This window comes from Mastigoproctus giganteus, chromosome 9, assembly GCF_048544385.1.
Source record: "Mastigoproctus giganteus isolate SK-2022 chromosome 9, ASM4854438v1, whole genome shotgun sequence".
Lineage (NCBI taxonomy): Eukaryota > Metazoa > Arthropoda > Arachnida > Uropygi > Thelyphonidae > Mastigoproctus > Mastigoproctus giganteus.
The window spans coordinates 112,007,169-112,024,685 of NC_143583.1; the positions used below are offsets into that span (position 1 = coordinate 112,007,169).

Sequence of the window (17,517 nt, forward strand, 5' to 3'; positions counted from 1 at the left end):
TTGCCAGATTTCTTGAGGTTTCTCTCTTCCCCAAATGCGGCAATTGTGGCAGTTGACTTTACCACTAATGTGAAAAGTAGCCTCATCAGAAATCAACTCTGAAGAGTTGACGTTTTCGTGGGAATTGTCCATTTCTGATTTCATCAATTGACAGTAATAAAATCTCGCTTGGTAGTCTTCTTCTTCCTGTAACATTTGAACCACCTGAATCTTGTAAGCATGTTCATGCAGTTTCACTCATAGAATTTTGCACACTGTTGATTGATTGCGGAATGTTTAGTTCAGCAGATGCATGCCACACTGATTTGCATGGACACCTTTCAAATGCTTCCTAGACTATGGCCCCAGTCTCTTCGCTGATTCGTGGCCTCCCAGTTTGTGGTTTGTCATTCATAGACCCAGTTTCTCCAAATGTTTTCATCCAACTGTTAATTGAATTCCAATGTGGTGCATCTTTTTCATGTAATGAGCAGTGAATCTTTTTCTCATGGCTGTTTGGACTTCAATTCTGTGAGCCATAACTCACAGTTGACCTTTTCTTCTACTGTTGGCATTTTCAATCAGTTGAAGGATCTGAAAAGAAATAAAAATTAAGAATTCACCTTTTATATGCCATTTATGGTTTGCAATTATGGGTACGTCCAAAGTTATTATGTTATGACAATAGCACAATACATATTGTTGCATAGCCAGTGCATTATTGCATTTAAGTATATTAGTTTAGTGTAGTGTTCTCAATTAAATTGAATTTAATGGAAACCATGCCTTAGAGCAGCAAAGCAAAGAGCTCAAAGCAGCAGAATGCTATAGCTCAGGGGAGAAGGGGGGGGGTGTCCAAGTACAGAATGGATGCACTTGAAGGAATTTGGGGCACCCCCATCAAGCTCTCAGCTGCTCACCTAAATGCCGACAGGCTTGCACTTGCACACTAAGGCAACACAGCAGCAACCCCCAAGGCAGGATACACTGTTGCTACATCATCATCATCAGCCGTTTTCAATCCACTGTCGGATGAAGACATCTCCAGCAACTTTCCAATTCCTTCCCTTTTGTGTAATGGGCATCCATTTGCTGCCCACAAACTCTTGAATTTCATCTGTCCATCTCCATTGTTGTCTTCCTGGGTTTTTTTAGCTCTTCTTGCTCCTGTTGCTACAGGAGGTAGCTGTTGTCAGTAGCTGTGCTGTCAGAGAAACAGGAAATATATTGTGCAAAAAGGATAGCTGGCATAGGACCAGGATATGTCTGCCAGGAGCAAAGTTGATGAAGTTGCATAGCAGATATCTTTTAAGGGCACAAAAGGTAGAAGAACTCTTTATTGCATACAAAAGGCACAAGCCCTTCACGGCTACAAGCCAGGTGAGATTGTTGTACATGTTGCACTAATGACATCAGTACAGGGAGATCTGAGTAATTACTTAACAAGTATAGAGAGCAATATTGAGAAAAGGTTGCAATTTGAAAGTTGAATTAGGATTGAATTTGAAAGTGTCTGCAATTTTGTACGCCGTGAGTTTTCTGTCATGCTGACAGAAGAAAATAGAGTAAACGATAATGGAAACATGCCAGTCACATAGACACTCGAAGGTGGCCAAAGGAGGAAAATAGACCAACAGTATTACAATTTACAAATTTAGAGGAGGAACAAGTCAGTCATTTCAGTTTGTACAACTCATAACAATTTCTAACAAGTTCAATTTTTAGTATTGTGAAGTTGTTTTTGTTATTAAATTTAATTTTAAAAAATTTTGTTTTGTATTGTGACCAAATAAACCCTTATTCCAAATTAAACTTGCAGTATTTCAACTTTCCTTAAACATACAACTAATTTTTCCTTACTGCTGACTGAACTTTGAAATTGTGTATTTTGCCCTTGTATGCCATCCTTAATTAGATTATATTGGAAATTAAATTCTACTTTATTCATTAAAACGATTTTCATCTTCTTCTAAGTCCTGCTGTAAATGATGGAATTCGCCTTTTTCTGTTCTCTTCCAGTTTATGTCGTGTATCCATTGCTTACTCCCTTTTGTTTTCTCGGCCAGGGCCACATTAGTGCTATGGTCAAACCGGCCATGGCCAGGGGCCTCACCCAAAGAGGGCTCATTTTAAGTATAAATATTTTCTGAAGTAGTGATAAAAAATTAAAGGTATGCTTAAAGGGGCCCCAAAATTAAATATGTCCGGGGGCCCTATTTCATCCTTAATCCACCTCTGTTCTCAGCTATAAGAAAATCATTTTCTAAATCTTCTTCAAAATCTGAAGAAGAGGATGAAGTATGGCAATTCATTTTGCTTCAGCTTTCCCCAAAGAGAACAACACATGTATAACATAGCGTGGTGGTAATGTGTCGCCTACAACTGACTTTGCAGTTTACACTGAACAGTGTGTTTACTGTCAAATGGCACCGGGAAGGTGGGGGTGAGGGTTCTCCCTTCTCCAAATGACACGATGTGAGGTGAAAATCACTGTGCACCCTTGAAAACATAAATAAATTGTTTTAGTTAGTGTCCAAGCAGATTTTCGTTCTAGTGGTCATGCTGAGTTTTCGTTTTACCACCATTGCTGTCGTCAAACTGCAGTGCTATTTCTAGTGTCAGTAGATATTTTCGTTCTGCAGTGTTTGAGAGTGGATTATTCATTTTGTTTTAATAGTTTCTTATTAAAATTATTTTAGTAGTGTTTGAGTTGTGTTGAAATAATTTCTTACAGAAAACTCCTAATTATCATGTCTGACGCAAAAAAGGGGTTGTCAATATTCAATAGAATATTTAAATTTTGGGTTTGTGCCTTCTCCCAGTAATGAAACAAAACCAATGTGTCTTTTATGTGAGAAAACGTTTAGTAATGATGCTATGAAACCTTAAAAAATGAAAGAACATTTAAAAAAACAGCATAATGATAAAAGCGACAAAGACCTTGAATATTTCAAGACAATGAAGAAAAAATTTTAAATTGTACAATTCTTACACCCTTTGTAAAATCATCTGCAGTACCGGCAGCCAGTGGTGGACTACAAGCATCGTATGATATTGCTCTCCTAATTGCAAAGAAAGGAAAGCAACATACTCTTGGTGAAGAAATAATTCTACCCTCTATAAAAATAGCAATAGAGTCAGTTATGAAAAAGGTGCTAATCCAGTTTTAAGGAGTATTCCACTTAGTAATAATACAGTACAACGAAAGATTGCTAAGATGGCAAATGATGTCTAAACAACAGTAAATTCAGAGCTGAAAGAGGTTATGTTTGCTATGCAATTAGACGAGTCAACATTTGGAAGTATAAATATTTTAATGTCATTTGTACAGTATTACAGTATGAGTAAAAAAGCAGTAATTGATGATTTCCTTTTTGCCAAATCTTTAAAAACTGATTCCAAAGGTGAAACAATTTTTAGATGTGTGCAAGAGTATTTTGAAAAGTACAACATTCCCGTTAGTAATATAACTGCAATTGCAATGGATGGGGCTCCACCTGTGGCTGGTGAATACAGAGGATTTACACAGACAACACCTTGTTGCAAAAAAAAAAAAAAAAAAAAACATAAGTGAAGAATTGCATGCTGCTTTGCAAATTTGTATTAAGGTAATAAATAAAATAAAAGCAAATGCTTTAAACAGCTGACTGTTTGCTATGCTATGTGAAAAAAATGACAAAAATTTCAACCAATTGCTCGTTCATACAGAAGTAAGATGGTTGTCAAAAGGTAACTGTTTGCAAAGGCTTGTAGAACTTTATAACTCAGTGGTGGAATTTCTGTATGAGCACGATCAATCATTTACTGATAAATTTAGTCAGTATAAAAACCACATCTTTTACCTTGCTGATATATTTTCAAAATTCAATGGAGCACAAAAAAAACTTCAAGGCAAAGACATTACAATTATACATAGTTGTACAATTATTTTGGAATGTCAAGAAAAGTTAATGCTCTTCAGAACTTCACTGGATCATAGAAATTTTCACTTCTTTCCAAATATGTCATATTTAGAACAAGGAGCTGAAGGAAATTTTTCAGATGCCGACATATTTATTTATGTAGCTCACCTCAAATGCTTAAAAGAGGATTTTAAAAACAGATTCAAGGATCTCAAAGATATGAATGTTCCAGAATGGATTATGTCTCCATTTCATGCAGAGGGTGATAGAGACAATTTGGATCTGGATTTGCAAGAGGAAATTATTCAAATGAAGATGGGCTTAGAAGCTAAATCATTTCACTCAAAAGAAAGTTTCAGGGGATTTTGGACAAGTAAAAATATTATTGAAAACTACCCCAAACTGTATAAAACTGTCAGACCTTTGTTATTGACCTTTCCAAGTTCATACATGGTAGAAGCCGGATTTAGCCACACTAACAGTATTTTAACTAAGCAGAGAAATCGACTGGATCTTGAAAATAATGGAAATCTCAGATTAAAACTAACAAATCACGAACCCAATATTTCTTCTCTTCTAAAAGCACATCAACCACATCCTTCACATTAGACATGCAGTAAGTGTTAGTGTTCATTAAATTTTTCTTAATATGCATTGCAAATCATAATTGGATACATTTTCTAAAAAAATTGTTTATAAAATATATTAACTTGAAGCTTATTGGCCTTGGGGGTCTTTGTTATTACTGAATTTTTACTTAGGGGGTTTCTGACCATAAAGTTTGGGAACCCCTGTTCTACAAGGATGGGATACACTTAATGATATGCAGATGCTATGAAGGTAGTGTTAGGTGGGTCAGAAAACTGCTAGGTTGGGGGGGGGGGGGTATACACAGATTAAGGCCTCCATAGCTGAGTGGTCAGGAGTGGAAATGCAGTAGCACACGCTCTTTGAGTAGACTGGGGTTCAACCCCCTGACTGCTAAAGTTGATGATGGCTGCAGTTTACCTTTACTGTTTTTCACAGATTAATAGATTAACTACAGCTGCAGTCAGAGGTGAAAGTGATTCTTGCATTGTTTTGATTAGAACATACAGCAGCCTGGAAAGCAAGGCACCAGGAATTTCAAGGCCTGTTGTGGGTTATCTTGCAACAAGGAAAACACAGGCTGTATTAGAGCAACTAAGAGTAAGAACAGGTGCATGTATACTTGCATATATACCAATGCTAGGAGCATAGCAATTAAATTTGAAATGCTGGTCAAGTTGTGAAATGTAGACATTGTGTGGATATCAGCGACATGGTCTCACTCAGATATAAGGGATGCAGAATATGAAGCACAATGTATACAGACAGGATAGGAGGAAGAGTGGTTATTCTCTTATTTAAGAGGCACATAAAACGTAATGCAGTGCATACAGTTGACATGGGTGGCCAGTGCAATGCTGAATCAGTTTGGTGTGGCATAAGCATTGAGAAAACAAAAATGAGAGTAGGGGTGTGAGACAGGCCTAATGACTGTGATGAGTACAACAAACAGCTATACAGAGAAATAGTGGACTAATAAATCAGAAAATCTTATTACTTGAGATTCTGACTTTCCATATATTGCCTGGAACTTGTGGATTGGTAACTCAAACACTAGCAAGACATTTGTGGATTTATTGGATGACTGTTTTCTACAGCAGCATATTAGAGAGGCAAGAAGAGGGAGTATTATCCTAGATCCGATTATCAGTGATTATTCATACATTAAGAATCTGCAGATAAAAGAACCAATGATCACAGTGTATTGGTTTGGGCTTCACTTAAAGATGTACCATCACTATCTCATTTCATCATATTAAGGGAAGGGTTTTTCACTTTGATAAAGGAGATTACATTGATCCCAAACAGTTTTTAAATTTTATACAGTGGGACCAACTAATGATGTTACCAACAACAAATTCTAAATAGGAACATTAAAGGAAATAATCATAGAAGCTACTAAGCTTTTCACATCAACTAAGAAATACTATTCAAGGCTTAGAACTAAAAGAATATCAGATGATCTAATGAGACCTGGGATAGGGAAAAAAAAAATGTGCGGGATGTATATATATTATCAGGTGATACAGAAGCATATGGTGGATATAAACTAGTGCAAAGTCAAGTCACAAAGTAGGTTAGTTAGGCAAGCCAAGGTAGATTATGAGAAATCTCTGGCAAAGGATACAAAAAACCAGCAAAGACTTCATTACTTATGTAAACACTAGAAGGAAGAGAATGAATCACATTGGTAGTTTGAATCTGCATTCACACATGAGGAATTCTTTAGAGAAGTGGATGCCAGAAGTTTATCATACTGTAACAGGGAGCTAAATGACTTTGTAATAACAGAAAGAAAAGTGGAAGAGAAATTGTTGAAGTTAAACATAAAGGCAACTGGGTTGAACGGAATCTACCCAATTACATTAAGGGTGGCAGCAGAGGAGGTAAGCAAACTGTTAGTCATAATCATGAGAGTGTCTTTGGATTCAGGGTAGTTGTACAAATTTATCTCCATTTCACAAAGAAAGGAACAAAGGGTGACATGATTAATTACAGACATGTTAGCTAACTTTTAACAGAAGATATCTCATTATAAGTTTCTCTCTGTCTCCTCATTTCATTATTATTCCATGGTACACCACCATACCAAATTTTGTCCTGTTTCATAGCAAGCTGCATGTGTTACACCACATTTACTACATGTTCTGTTAATTTTGTTGTAATTCTGTTAATTTCACATCATACTGTAAAAGACAGCTATTCAGACCTTGCACCTTCATGTCTGCATTATTTGAGTCAAAGGTATAATGGACTTCTCAATATTAATATTAGTATTGGTAGTGGCAAATGATGCAAGGAAGCAGACTTATGCAGCATCGTCCAAAAAACCCTACCCACCTGATTTGTCCATTCCATCCCTCTAATAATTTGTCTAATTCTTTCTTAAATTTATTTAAACTACCCACTTCCACAACTAGATGGAACTTTGTTCCAGCAAACAATCGCCTTCTATTTAAAAGCAAATTTCTGCACATCTATCCTGAAATCTTACAAGAAATCTTTTTGCAAAGGATGCAAATAAAAATAGAAAAGACTTTATTTTTGTAAACTCTAGAAGGAAGGAGTTGAATCAGATTGGTCCACTTGATATTGACAGTTTGATTGTTGATGAACCTGCTGAGGTAGCTGACAAACTGAATTGAGTATTTTGCATCTACATTCACACATGAAGTCTGTAGGAAAGTGGAGGCCAGAAGCTTTTAAAACTCTAGCAGGGAGTTAAATGATTTTGTAATAACTGAGAGCAAAGAAATTGTCAAACCTGAACATAAAAAAGGCACTTGGGTTGGATGGGATCTATCCAATTATTAAAGGAGGCAGCAAAGAAAGTAAGCAGGCCCTTAGCCATGGTTATGAGGGCATCCTTGGACTCAGGTTAGGTCCCCATGGACTGGAGATGTGCAAATGTATCACCAATTCACAAAGGGGGACCGAAAGGTGACACAAGTAATTACAAACCTGTTAGTCTAACTTCTCTTCCAGGGAAAATAATGGAGTCACTGATTAAAGAAGCACTGCCAGATAATCTAGACAAGTCTGTAGTTATAATTCAGATTCAGCATGGGTTTGAAAAGGGGAGGTCTTGTGTAACCAATTTGATTGGATACTACGATGTGGTTATAAAGGAACTGAATGCATAAATAATTTTGATATCATATACTTGGATTTTAGGAAATCTTTTAATACTGTTGCACATGGAAGACTGCTATTCAAATTGGAGTAGTATGGCATTGAGGGCAAGTTGCTGCAATGGATAAGAGGATGGTTGAGTGGGAGGAGAAAGAGAACCTTCGTGGACTAATAACATGGTTCAGTATTGGTCCCAGTGTTGTTTTCTGTATTTATCAATAATATTGATGAAGGTATATCAGGTTTAATATCTAAGTTTGCAGATGATACGAAGGTTGACAGAGTTGTTAATGACAGTAATGATAGTTTACTACTGCAACGGGATCTGGAAAAGTTGAGCATATGGGCTGAGAGGTGGCAACCGAAGTTTATCATTGACAAATGTAAAGTACTGTATATGGGTAGCAGTAACCCCAGAGTAACATACTGTGTAGTACCACACAGTAACCCCAGAGTAACATACTGTGTGGTACTATACTCAGGGTAATAGAGAATGAAAAAGACCTGGGGTTAATTGTGCAGTCAGATATGAAGTTTTTTGAGCAGTGCAGGCAGGCTGTAAGATTAGCTCATGGTGTCTTGTCAATGACACCATGAGCTAATACAGACATTTTGCTAGCAAGGATAAGGAGTTGATTGTCCATAAGGCAAAGATCGGGCCACACCTTGAGTACTGCCTACAGGCCTAGAGGCCTCATTTTAGGAAGGATGTAGAGCTGCTGGAATGAGTACAGAGAAGGGCAACGAGATTGGTAAGTGCAACAAAGGGTTGCTCTTACCAAGAAAGACGTGAGTTCTGCAAATTTCAATGTCTAGAGACTAGGCACCTGCGAGATGATCTAATTGATGTGATAAGGCCTTGAATAGTTTCAGCAAGCTCAGTGCTGATGGGATTCTTGCTCTTGCTCAGATTACTCACTTGAGGGGACAAATTTAAATTGAGGAAAGACAGTTGTAGAATAGATGTGCAGAAATTTGCCTTTAGCCAGCAGATGATTGTTAGTTGAAACAAATTTCAATCTGTCATTGTGGAGGTCGAAAATTTAAATAAGTTCAAGGCAAAACTGGACAAGAATGTGTGAATGGATGGGTGAATTGGGAAAGGCTTTTTTCTTTTTTTTTTTTTTTTTTTTTTTTTTTTTTTTGCTCTTGCTATATAAGCTTGCTTTCTTGCATCATATGCCTCTACTGTGATCAGATACTATGACACAGTAACAGAGGAACTAAATGCAAAAAAATTATTTTTATATCGTATACTTAGAGTTCATTGAAGCTTTTGACATTGTTCCACATGAAAGACTGCTCTTTAAATTGGAGCAATGTAGCTTTGGGAACAAATGACTGGTATGAATCTTGTTTGAACTCTGATCACTTCACTAGCCTGTGTTTCAGAAAGTAAAAAAAAGTTTGTAACTAAATTATAACAAAATGCCAGCTTGTATATTATAAAAACAACAATAGTTACCTATTTGCCAAAGTGAACAGAAAGTTTGTGCTTTGTTTATTCACAAACATTTTTACTCATGCAAAAGTTTGATATCAACTATTACCTACTTCACCAAGTATAAATGACAGTATGATAAAATGGAAAGATGATAGCAATTAACCATGGTGCAACCTTAAAACTGTACGTGTGCATGCACAGCATTCAAGATTTTAGAACTCAATCAAAAAGTTCAACTCCGTAATGCAAACATGCTTCAGATTGAATAAACTGGTTTTATGGTGTGTTACGTGCATCTCAGTATTTCGTTAAAAACATAAAATTAAATAAACCATTATTATAATTATAGCAATATTAAGTGTAATTATTGTTGAATGTAATTAATAAATATTCTTTATATATGTGGCCTGTGACCAAATTTTGGAGTTTCAGATGACTTGCTTATTTATATTTTTTTCCAACTCTTAATTTATATTTTTATGGCTTGCTAGGGGGGTTACAAATGATAAGCATACTCACACTTGGTTTTTATATATGTTAAATAATTTACATTTTTTGCCATTACTGTTTATTATTGTAATGTAAGATGTTAGAAATTACATCTTCAATATCAGATGAATTCATAACTTTCCATTTTTATTCAGATTGTCTTCTGAAGATGTACTCTCTGGCTGATAAAAGGCAACTTAGAAGCATCAGTGTTTCTAATATGGTAAGATAAAGGAGTAATGTTTAGTTTAATGAAGTAACTAGACTGGAAAACTAATTAATTACTCAATGTTTGCAAATGGAAATGTAATTTTAACTGTATCTGCAACTAATTCTTTTAATCGAACTTAAAGACCTGATACAAAATTGTTTTACCACTCATTAAGAACAAAACTAGAATTTTAATGTGTGTGTTGATGCCATGTTTTACATTTGTATCTTTATTGTTTTTCATTGTACTTGTTCAGCATTAATGATGAAAAGAAAAACATTGTACTAAATTTTTTGGTTGTTATCATATAAAAACAATATACTCCTATATATTGTTAAAATATTTTCTTCCCATCAACTATAAAAGGTGTGATCAAAATGCTTGGAGACTGACTGTATCTTGAAATTATACATCATAGTAAATTGTTATAACTGTTCTGTGACTCATTTGGACATAGTAATGCATGAATCCCTTTTATCTGCAGTCAGTCAGTTTGAATTAGCATGCATTGAATAGATGTTTCGATGCATTTTAAAATGAGTAGTTTTATTGAACAGCAAATTTGTCAAATTTTCTTTCAAATTACGGAAAATTTCTACAGAACCCCAAAAAAAAATGTTTTCATAGACGGTTTTGGCAGAATAGGACTTGCTGAATACCTCAAGGAATTGAAAATAAACTGAGAGAACAAAGAGTTATTTTTTCCAGAAAAGTCATTTTCACCTTTAATACACTCTCGCACGCACGCGCATGTACACACACGTGTGCGTGCGCACACACACACCTAAACCTCCAGAAACAATATGAGCATGCTGTCTTAACTGTCATATGTACCAAATATATGACACATATACCAAACCTATTATGTAATTACAAATGCCAAAAATATGGGCATTCCTAGACTGCTTCTAGAGAAGCAACTCACATAGGTCAAGAGAACGTACACACAGTGGGATTGAAGAGAAGAAGACACAGAGGTATAAGGCTGACTGAAGATAATATCACACATCCAGAAACCATGAAATCAATCCAAGTTCAATTTAACATGAAATCCACTTTTTTAAGGATAACATTCTTTAAAAGATATTATCCTTTTAAGGATATATAAATGTTCTGGGAGAAAGAGAAGAGAAACTGCATTTGCAAAATATAAATGGTTTGGCAGTATAGTGGGACCCCAACATCCAATGGTAATTTGTTAAAATATTGTAAGTTGAAACCAATAATATATTGATTTCCTGTAATTCATTCCAAACCCTTGGCAGGTGACCCAAACAACACATAAAATAGGTGTTTCTTACATGTTATACTTGATTTTTACATTAAAAATGAGTGTTTTATAAAGATTATTTAAGAAATAGGTATAAAACATCTTAAAATAAAAATCAAACAATAAATTAGCATTTACCTTAAATTTGAAGTTCAGAACTGATGGAATCAGTGGTGACATAGTGGTGGTGGGATAAGACAGATGTCATGTGTCTTTTCAGTCTTTTGTGTTTTGCTACTACTGGCAAAGAAACTGTCCAAAGTGGACTGTTTTCTTATGACTTTTTTGTAGCCTACTGAAGTAAGAAATGACTTTGTCTTCCATTTTGAACATTGAGTTCAGTGTTTTAAATGTTGCAGTGTTTTTTTTTTTTTTACCACTTCTCTTAAATGCTCCCAACAAGAAATGACAGCCTTCAACTCTTCAGCTGACACTTTTTAGGTGTCCTCTTCTCCAGTGTCACTCTTCATAATTTTCCTCCAACTTTTATAGCTCCTCTGTCGTTAGTTCACGCCCATGAGCATCAATAAGGTTCTCCACATCCTCTTCGTCCACTTCCAGACCCATTGATTTATCAAGCAATATCATTTGTCAAAGCACCATCATCTTCAAATCAGTCAAAGTTATGGATGATTAAAAGCCAGATGTTTTTCCCAGCTCAATTTAAGCATCTGGTGGAAGCATCATTCAAAGAACTTATGATTAGCCTCTCACAGTCTAGGACAGGGATGGCAAACCTTTTTAAGGGTGCATGCCAAAATTGGATAAATCTTTTAAAAAACTGCCCATAATGCTTCGCATTTCAGAACACAAAATGCATAATGCTTTATTATCCTTCTTAATCAAATCAAATATTTCACTCCAAGATTCTTGAAATTCTCTGCTACTCCCCTCTTTATTTGAACATTTTTGTTTCTTTGCTGGTTGAGCTGACATTCTAAACAATCTGTAAAGGGCAAATAGCAATTAAAATATGAGAATTTATTTATGGGAATTAATGAAGAATAATCTCAATCTCCACGTCACATACAAACCGTAATTGACAATGAAGGAGACTACACTAAATACTGAATGTGGGTAATATATCTCACATAACTTTGCCAATAACTTATGTTCTGAATAAATGTGTGAAATATACAAATGTTTTTCTTAATTTCAGTTTTACAGTTTCGTTTTTCTTAATTTCAGTTTTACAGTTTCGTCAGTACTTCTCACCACTCCAACTTCAAACAAATCACTGCATGAAGTTTGAAATTTTTTTGGGACATTCTGAATTCCGTGTGCCCAAAAAATGTGTATGCGTGCTACTTTGGACAAGCTTGCCATGGGTTTGCCACCCCTGGTCTAAGATGTCGAACTTCTACCTCCAAAAATCTTTGAGGGTGACAGCATTTTCAATAGAGGTCACTGCAAAGCAACTTGCAAACATTTTCTTGGTATACATTTTCTTCAAATTTACAATCATTTGCTGGTCCATTGGTTGAAGAAGAGGAGTGGTGTTGGGTGGCAAAAATTTGACTTGAACAAAGTAAAATTGTGCCTCAAGAGATTGAACAAGGTCAGGATCATGACCTGGCACATTAGCCAGCGGAGCAGGGCCTTCGCAGGAAGCTTATTTTTCTCAAGATAACCCTTCACTGAAGGACAGAAAACTTCAAGCACCCATTCATTGAAGACATATCTTGTAACCCAGGCCTTCTTATTACTGTGCCAAAACACTCCCAGCATTCCTTTGTTGACGTTTTGTTTAAATATTCTGGGGATGTTAGAGTGATACACCAGCAAAGGCTTCAGCTTAAAATCTCCAGAGGCATTGGCACCCAACGGAAGAATGAGCCCATCTTCCATAGGTTTATGTCCAGATAAACCAGCCTCATCCTTAGTGGGGTACGTTCTCCTGGACATTCACTTCCAGAAGAGGCCGGTTTCATATAATTAACAAAAATACACACTGGACAAGTGCATCAAACAGAAGATAAAGAATCTGTTTGAAGTACTGTAACACGTGGGAATGTTGTGTTGAACAATAACAAAGACACTAATTGGTTGGGAATAATCGTACGAATGATGTTCCATTTTTGGGCCACGCATCTGAAAATTTCCACCAGTGCATTGTTCCAGCTATATCGGAAAGCCCACGTGGGAATGTTGTGTCGAACAATAACAAAGACACTAATTGGTTGGGAATAATCGTACGAATGATGTTCCATTTTTGGGCCACGCATCTGAAAATTTCCACCAGTGCATTGTTCCAGCTATATCGGAAAGCCATTGGTTCCTGCAAATTTCATCGGTCCTTAAAATAAAAGATCGTATGGAAGGTAAATACTGTACTAAACAAATCTAGCCACAATGGACAACAGGCTTCCAAGAATATACCTTTTCCTTGGTGGCTTATTAGTTCCTTGGCAGTTTGGTAATAATAATAAAAATAACAATGGATCTAGATCGATATTTTTTGCCCATTTCAGTCAATTTTGAACCAAGAGAGGATCACATCTCTTTTTCTTTGATGATTAATGCATTTTACAGAAATGTACACATTTAAAAATTAATGGTACTTCACCAGTTTAGTCAGCACTAAATTGACTGCCATACATTCTCACTAAAGGATGTATGGTAATCATATTAGGAAATACTTTAATTCTTGTAAAAACTTCATATTTGAATCCTAGTCTTTAGGATATGATCTTGACGTCGAATCCCAAATCTGGATTCAAAATTTGCATGACATTCAGTGGCACATTATCCTATGATGCAGCTGCAGCAGGGCCCTAATTTCAGTTACCCATAAGGACAGGAGAAAAATAAAAAAGTTACATGAAGAAAATAAATAAATTACATTATACCATAGCCCATTTTCATTTTGATATGACACTGTACCATCATAATGCTAACTTTCTAATTTGATTATAACAATTAATAGTTTAGAATTGTAGGATTTTAAAATTTGTAGTTTAGTAAAATTTTATTTTTAGTAATCTACCAAATTATGAACTTTTGCTCAACTTCAGCAACTCCACAGGGTGTGATCTTTTGAAAATAAGATGACTGTGCTCTTAATTTAAGTACTTAATTCAGTATTGGATATTGTATATACATGTACAGTCCATTTTTTTTTTTTTTTTATATAAAAGAAAAGCATTACTGCTATGGTATTTTCTTTTAATCCAATACAGAAAATTCTTTTCCTGATATAAAAAAAGTTTAAAGTAAACAAATACGCAACAAACTCCCAAATCTGATAACTTGGAATATCCGGGCCACTGCTAGATTTTGGAACTGTATTCATTATTTTGTCCCCCTTCTCTTATTGTATAACAAAATTTGTTATTGTACTTTGTTCATAGTGTACTATACATGTTACACAGTATATATAAAGTAAAGAACAACATATGCATTAAATAAGGATTACATAAACAGTACTTTAAAAAACCCTTGAAAATTAAATTTTGGCATCCATCCTTCCCTATATCATGTCCAGAATAACTAATCCTGATTTATGAACTTTCCAACTTATAAATCACCTTACAGGTGATTCATAAGTTGGAAAGAAGTGACTGTAACTCAGGAGATTACTGTATTTTAATTGCATTTTCTGAAAATGCAATTAACATATAGTAAACTCCTTTGAAGTAATCACTTTGAGAGAGTAAAGCTCTTTATTTGAGACTCTTAGCTTTTCTGCCAGTGAAAGGAGGAAATAATTTGGCTAAATTATCTTTTTCCCTCAAAATTAAGGAACATTTAGTATGAATTTGTTAGTCTTGCTTTTGATAGCTTGTTCTCTTACATTTGAGTTAATGGTGTTGCCAGTCAGTTTTCTGAGAAACAAAATTTATAAAATAAAAAGCAAAAACAGCAATTTTCATAAAATATTTATGAAACTATTTTCTTTAAAGGCACTTTCCTCATGTTTCCTCATGGAAGATGGAAAAACAATAGTTGTTGGATCCTGGGATAACTATGTGTAAGTTTAATGTATATTTTACAAAAAAAAAAAAAAAAAAAAAAAAACTTGTCTTGGCCATTAAAAACCATTTTATTTTAAAAATAAAGTGAAATTAATGTGGTTCTTGCAGAGCATCTTATTGGTTTCAAGATTTTTTTTTTTTTTTTTTTAACTCTTTCAGAGTTCTAATTTTTGACGTATAAAATTGTATTTTTATGCACAGAAGTGTTGGTGTTTTCAAGCTATTGTACAAACCTCATCCTCATCATTGACCCCCTCATCATTGACCTATTCCTCATCATTGACCCCCCTTATCTCTAATCAAATCAGTGAAATTAAACAGTTTCATATATCATGACAAATTTATATATTAAAGCATTGCAAACACATACCATTTTTTATTGTAAGTATTTTTAAAGTTGCTCACATATTTACTACCCTCTTAAAAACAGGCAGTTTAGTACTGAGTCTCATGACAGTGTGAATCTCTGATTATGATCTGGCATGAAATTATTGGTTTCTTATTTATCCCCTGAGTGCTTCATAATTCCCTCTATTTCTCTGTTTATGCTTGACATTTATATGTAATTTTCATTTGTTTTATATCTCCCTAGGGAAATACTAATTAGATTCACATCATCACTGTTTTGAACTTGCAAGAAATTGGAGATAGAAGATTCTGTTGTTTTCCACTGTTTTGTGATTCTAATTTTATAGCAACAATAAGTATTCTTAAAATAAGCCATAATGTTGCAAATTCTCATTATCCAGTTTCATTAATGAAAAATCAATTCATGCAGTTTTAATTGTATTAAACAAATACAACAGTTTGGCTTACGCACACAATTTTTCAGTTTTAACTTCTTCAACTGAATACAGAATGACACTGTAGAAGAAAATTTTGATGCTGCTGGATTCCTGTGCTGTACATTCAACCAAGACATACAAACTGTCCAGTATTAGACTGCTATCATTCTCAAAATGAAGGCGGCCTTCAGGTTCCTGTGGATATTAAAAATAATTCCCTGCATTCTGGGCCAAAATGAGCTCCATAAAACTTAGAATGTTATGTATGATAACATTTTTATACATTGTTGGGACTGACTTTAGTTATTTTTTTAGTGGCTGTTAGTTTAAATCATTAACTCATAAGTTGATTCCTTTGTTTTTGACAGACCTGAATGGTCACAAGTTGAAAAGAAGAAAACAAATAAGATTGGACCCTTGGATAATCAGTGTGGAAAAGTTTTAGAAAACTCAGCTGATGTTGCTATGAATTAAACAGGCACTTCACATCAGTCTTTACAATTAGATAGATAGAGGGGAAATCTATGAAAGGTCTTTCATACAATCTACAGAAATCAAGTCTAATGTCAACAAGCATCTTCTGTCTTCTCAGCCTTTAACCTGTACACAGTACTAATTACAATAGGTTCTAATACCTTTCTTGTTTGTAATTCTTAATAAAACAGTCTTCAAAATTCTTATTGCAAGTAAGTTAGTAATGGGATAAGCATTGTATAAATCACTTAGTAGTAGTAAATGGTGCAAAAAAAAAAACAAGCTTACACAGCATTAGCAAAACAAGTTGGGCTGTTAGGACAGCTCATTGGATTTTGTCAATGATATTTAGGTATTTTGTCAGCAGGAACAAGTAGTAGTAGTAGTAGTGGCATGTGATGCAAGAAAGCAAGTGTATAAGCTTATGCAGCATCAGCCAAAAAAAAAAAAAAAATCACATCATTCCCTCCAAATGCCTGTCCAGTTCCTCCTTAAATTTACTCTCCAGCCAAGGCTTAACGTAGCCCAGTGGTCAGGAGTGAGAATGCATAGCATGCATTCCTTGAATGGACCGGGGTTCAAGCCCGTGACTACTAAATACGATAAATATTTGTATTGACGATTTATTGTAAACTCTGCTCTCTCCAGCCAGTTATGTATTCACCTGGCACACAAATAAATGCATATTTAAGTGGTTTACAATGTTGTTATTGAAAACATAAACAATCAACTGTGATTTTGCATCATGACTGCAGTCTTTTTCACATTTTATTCGTCTTTTTTTTTTTTTTTTTTCTCTTCTCCAGTGTACCAACAAATGAACTAGTTTAGTAATCAAAGGCATGTTACCAGTTGGTGGGGGATGGGATCACGTTGTGATTAGTTCTTTCAGTAGGGCAAAATGATTGACCACATCAATCATTTTGTACAGTGGTCTCAGAAAGTTTTTAAATTCTGTACAGTGAGATCAACTGACGATGTTACCAACAGTAAATTCTAAGTGGGAAACATTCAAGGAATTAATCGTGGATGCTACTAAAAGTTTCATACCTATTAAGAAATATTGTTCAAGGTTTAGGCCTAAATGGTTATCTAATGAACTAATGAGACTCGTAACAGAGAAGAAAAATGCATGGGATGCATATAAATTATCAAGCAACTCAGAAGCCTATGGCAGATATAAGCTAGTCTGTAATCAAGTCACAAAGGAGGTTAGGCAGGCGAAGGCAGATTACGAGAAATCCTTGGCAAAAGATGCTAAGAAAAACA

The 17,517-nt window shown here is 34.9% G+C and overlaps 1 protein-coding gene across 1 annotated transcript in view; it reads left to right on the top strand.

Moving 5' to 3' along the window:
- LOC150080645 (protein FAN-like) overlaps positions 1-17,517 on the top strand; it is a 411,353-nt gene that overhangs the window by 281,692 nt on the left and 112,144 nt on the right. The window contains exons 24-25 of the mRNA XM_090380769.1: positions 9,690-9,757; positions 14,918-14,985. Of these exons, the coding sequence (XP_090236895.1) occupies positions 9,690-9,757; positions 14,918-14,985 (136 nt within the window). The remainder of the gene's footprint in view (positions 1-9,689; positions 9,758-14,917; positions 14,986-17,517) is intronic.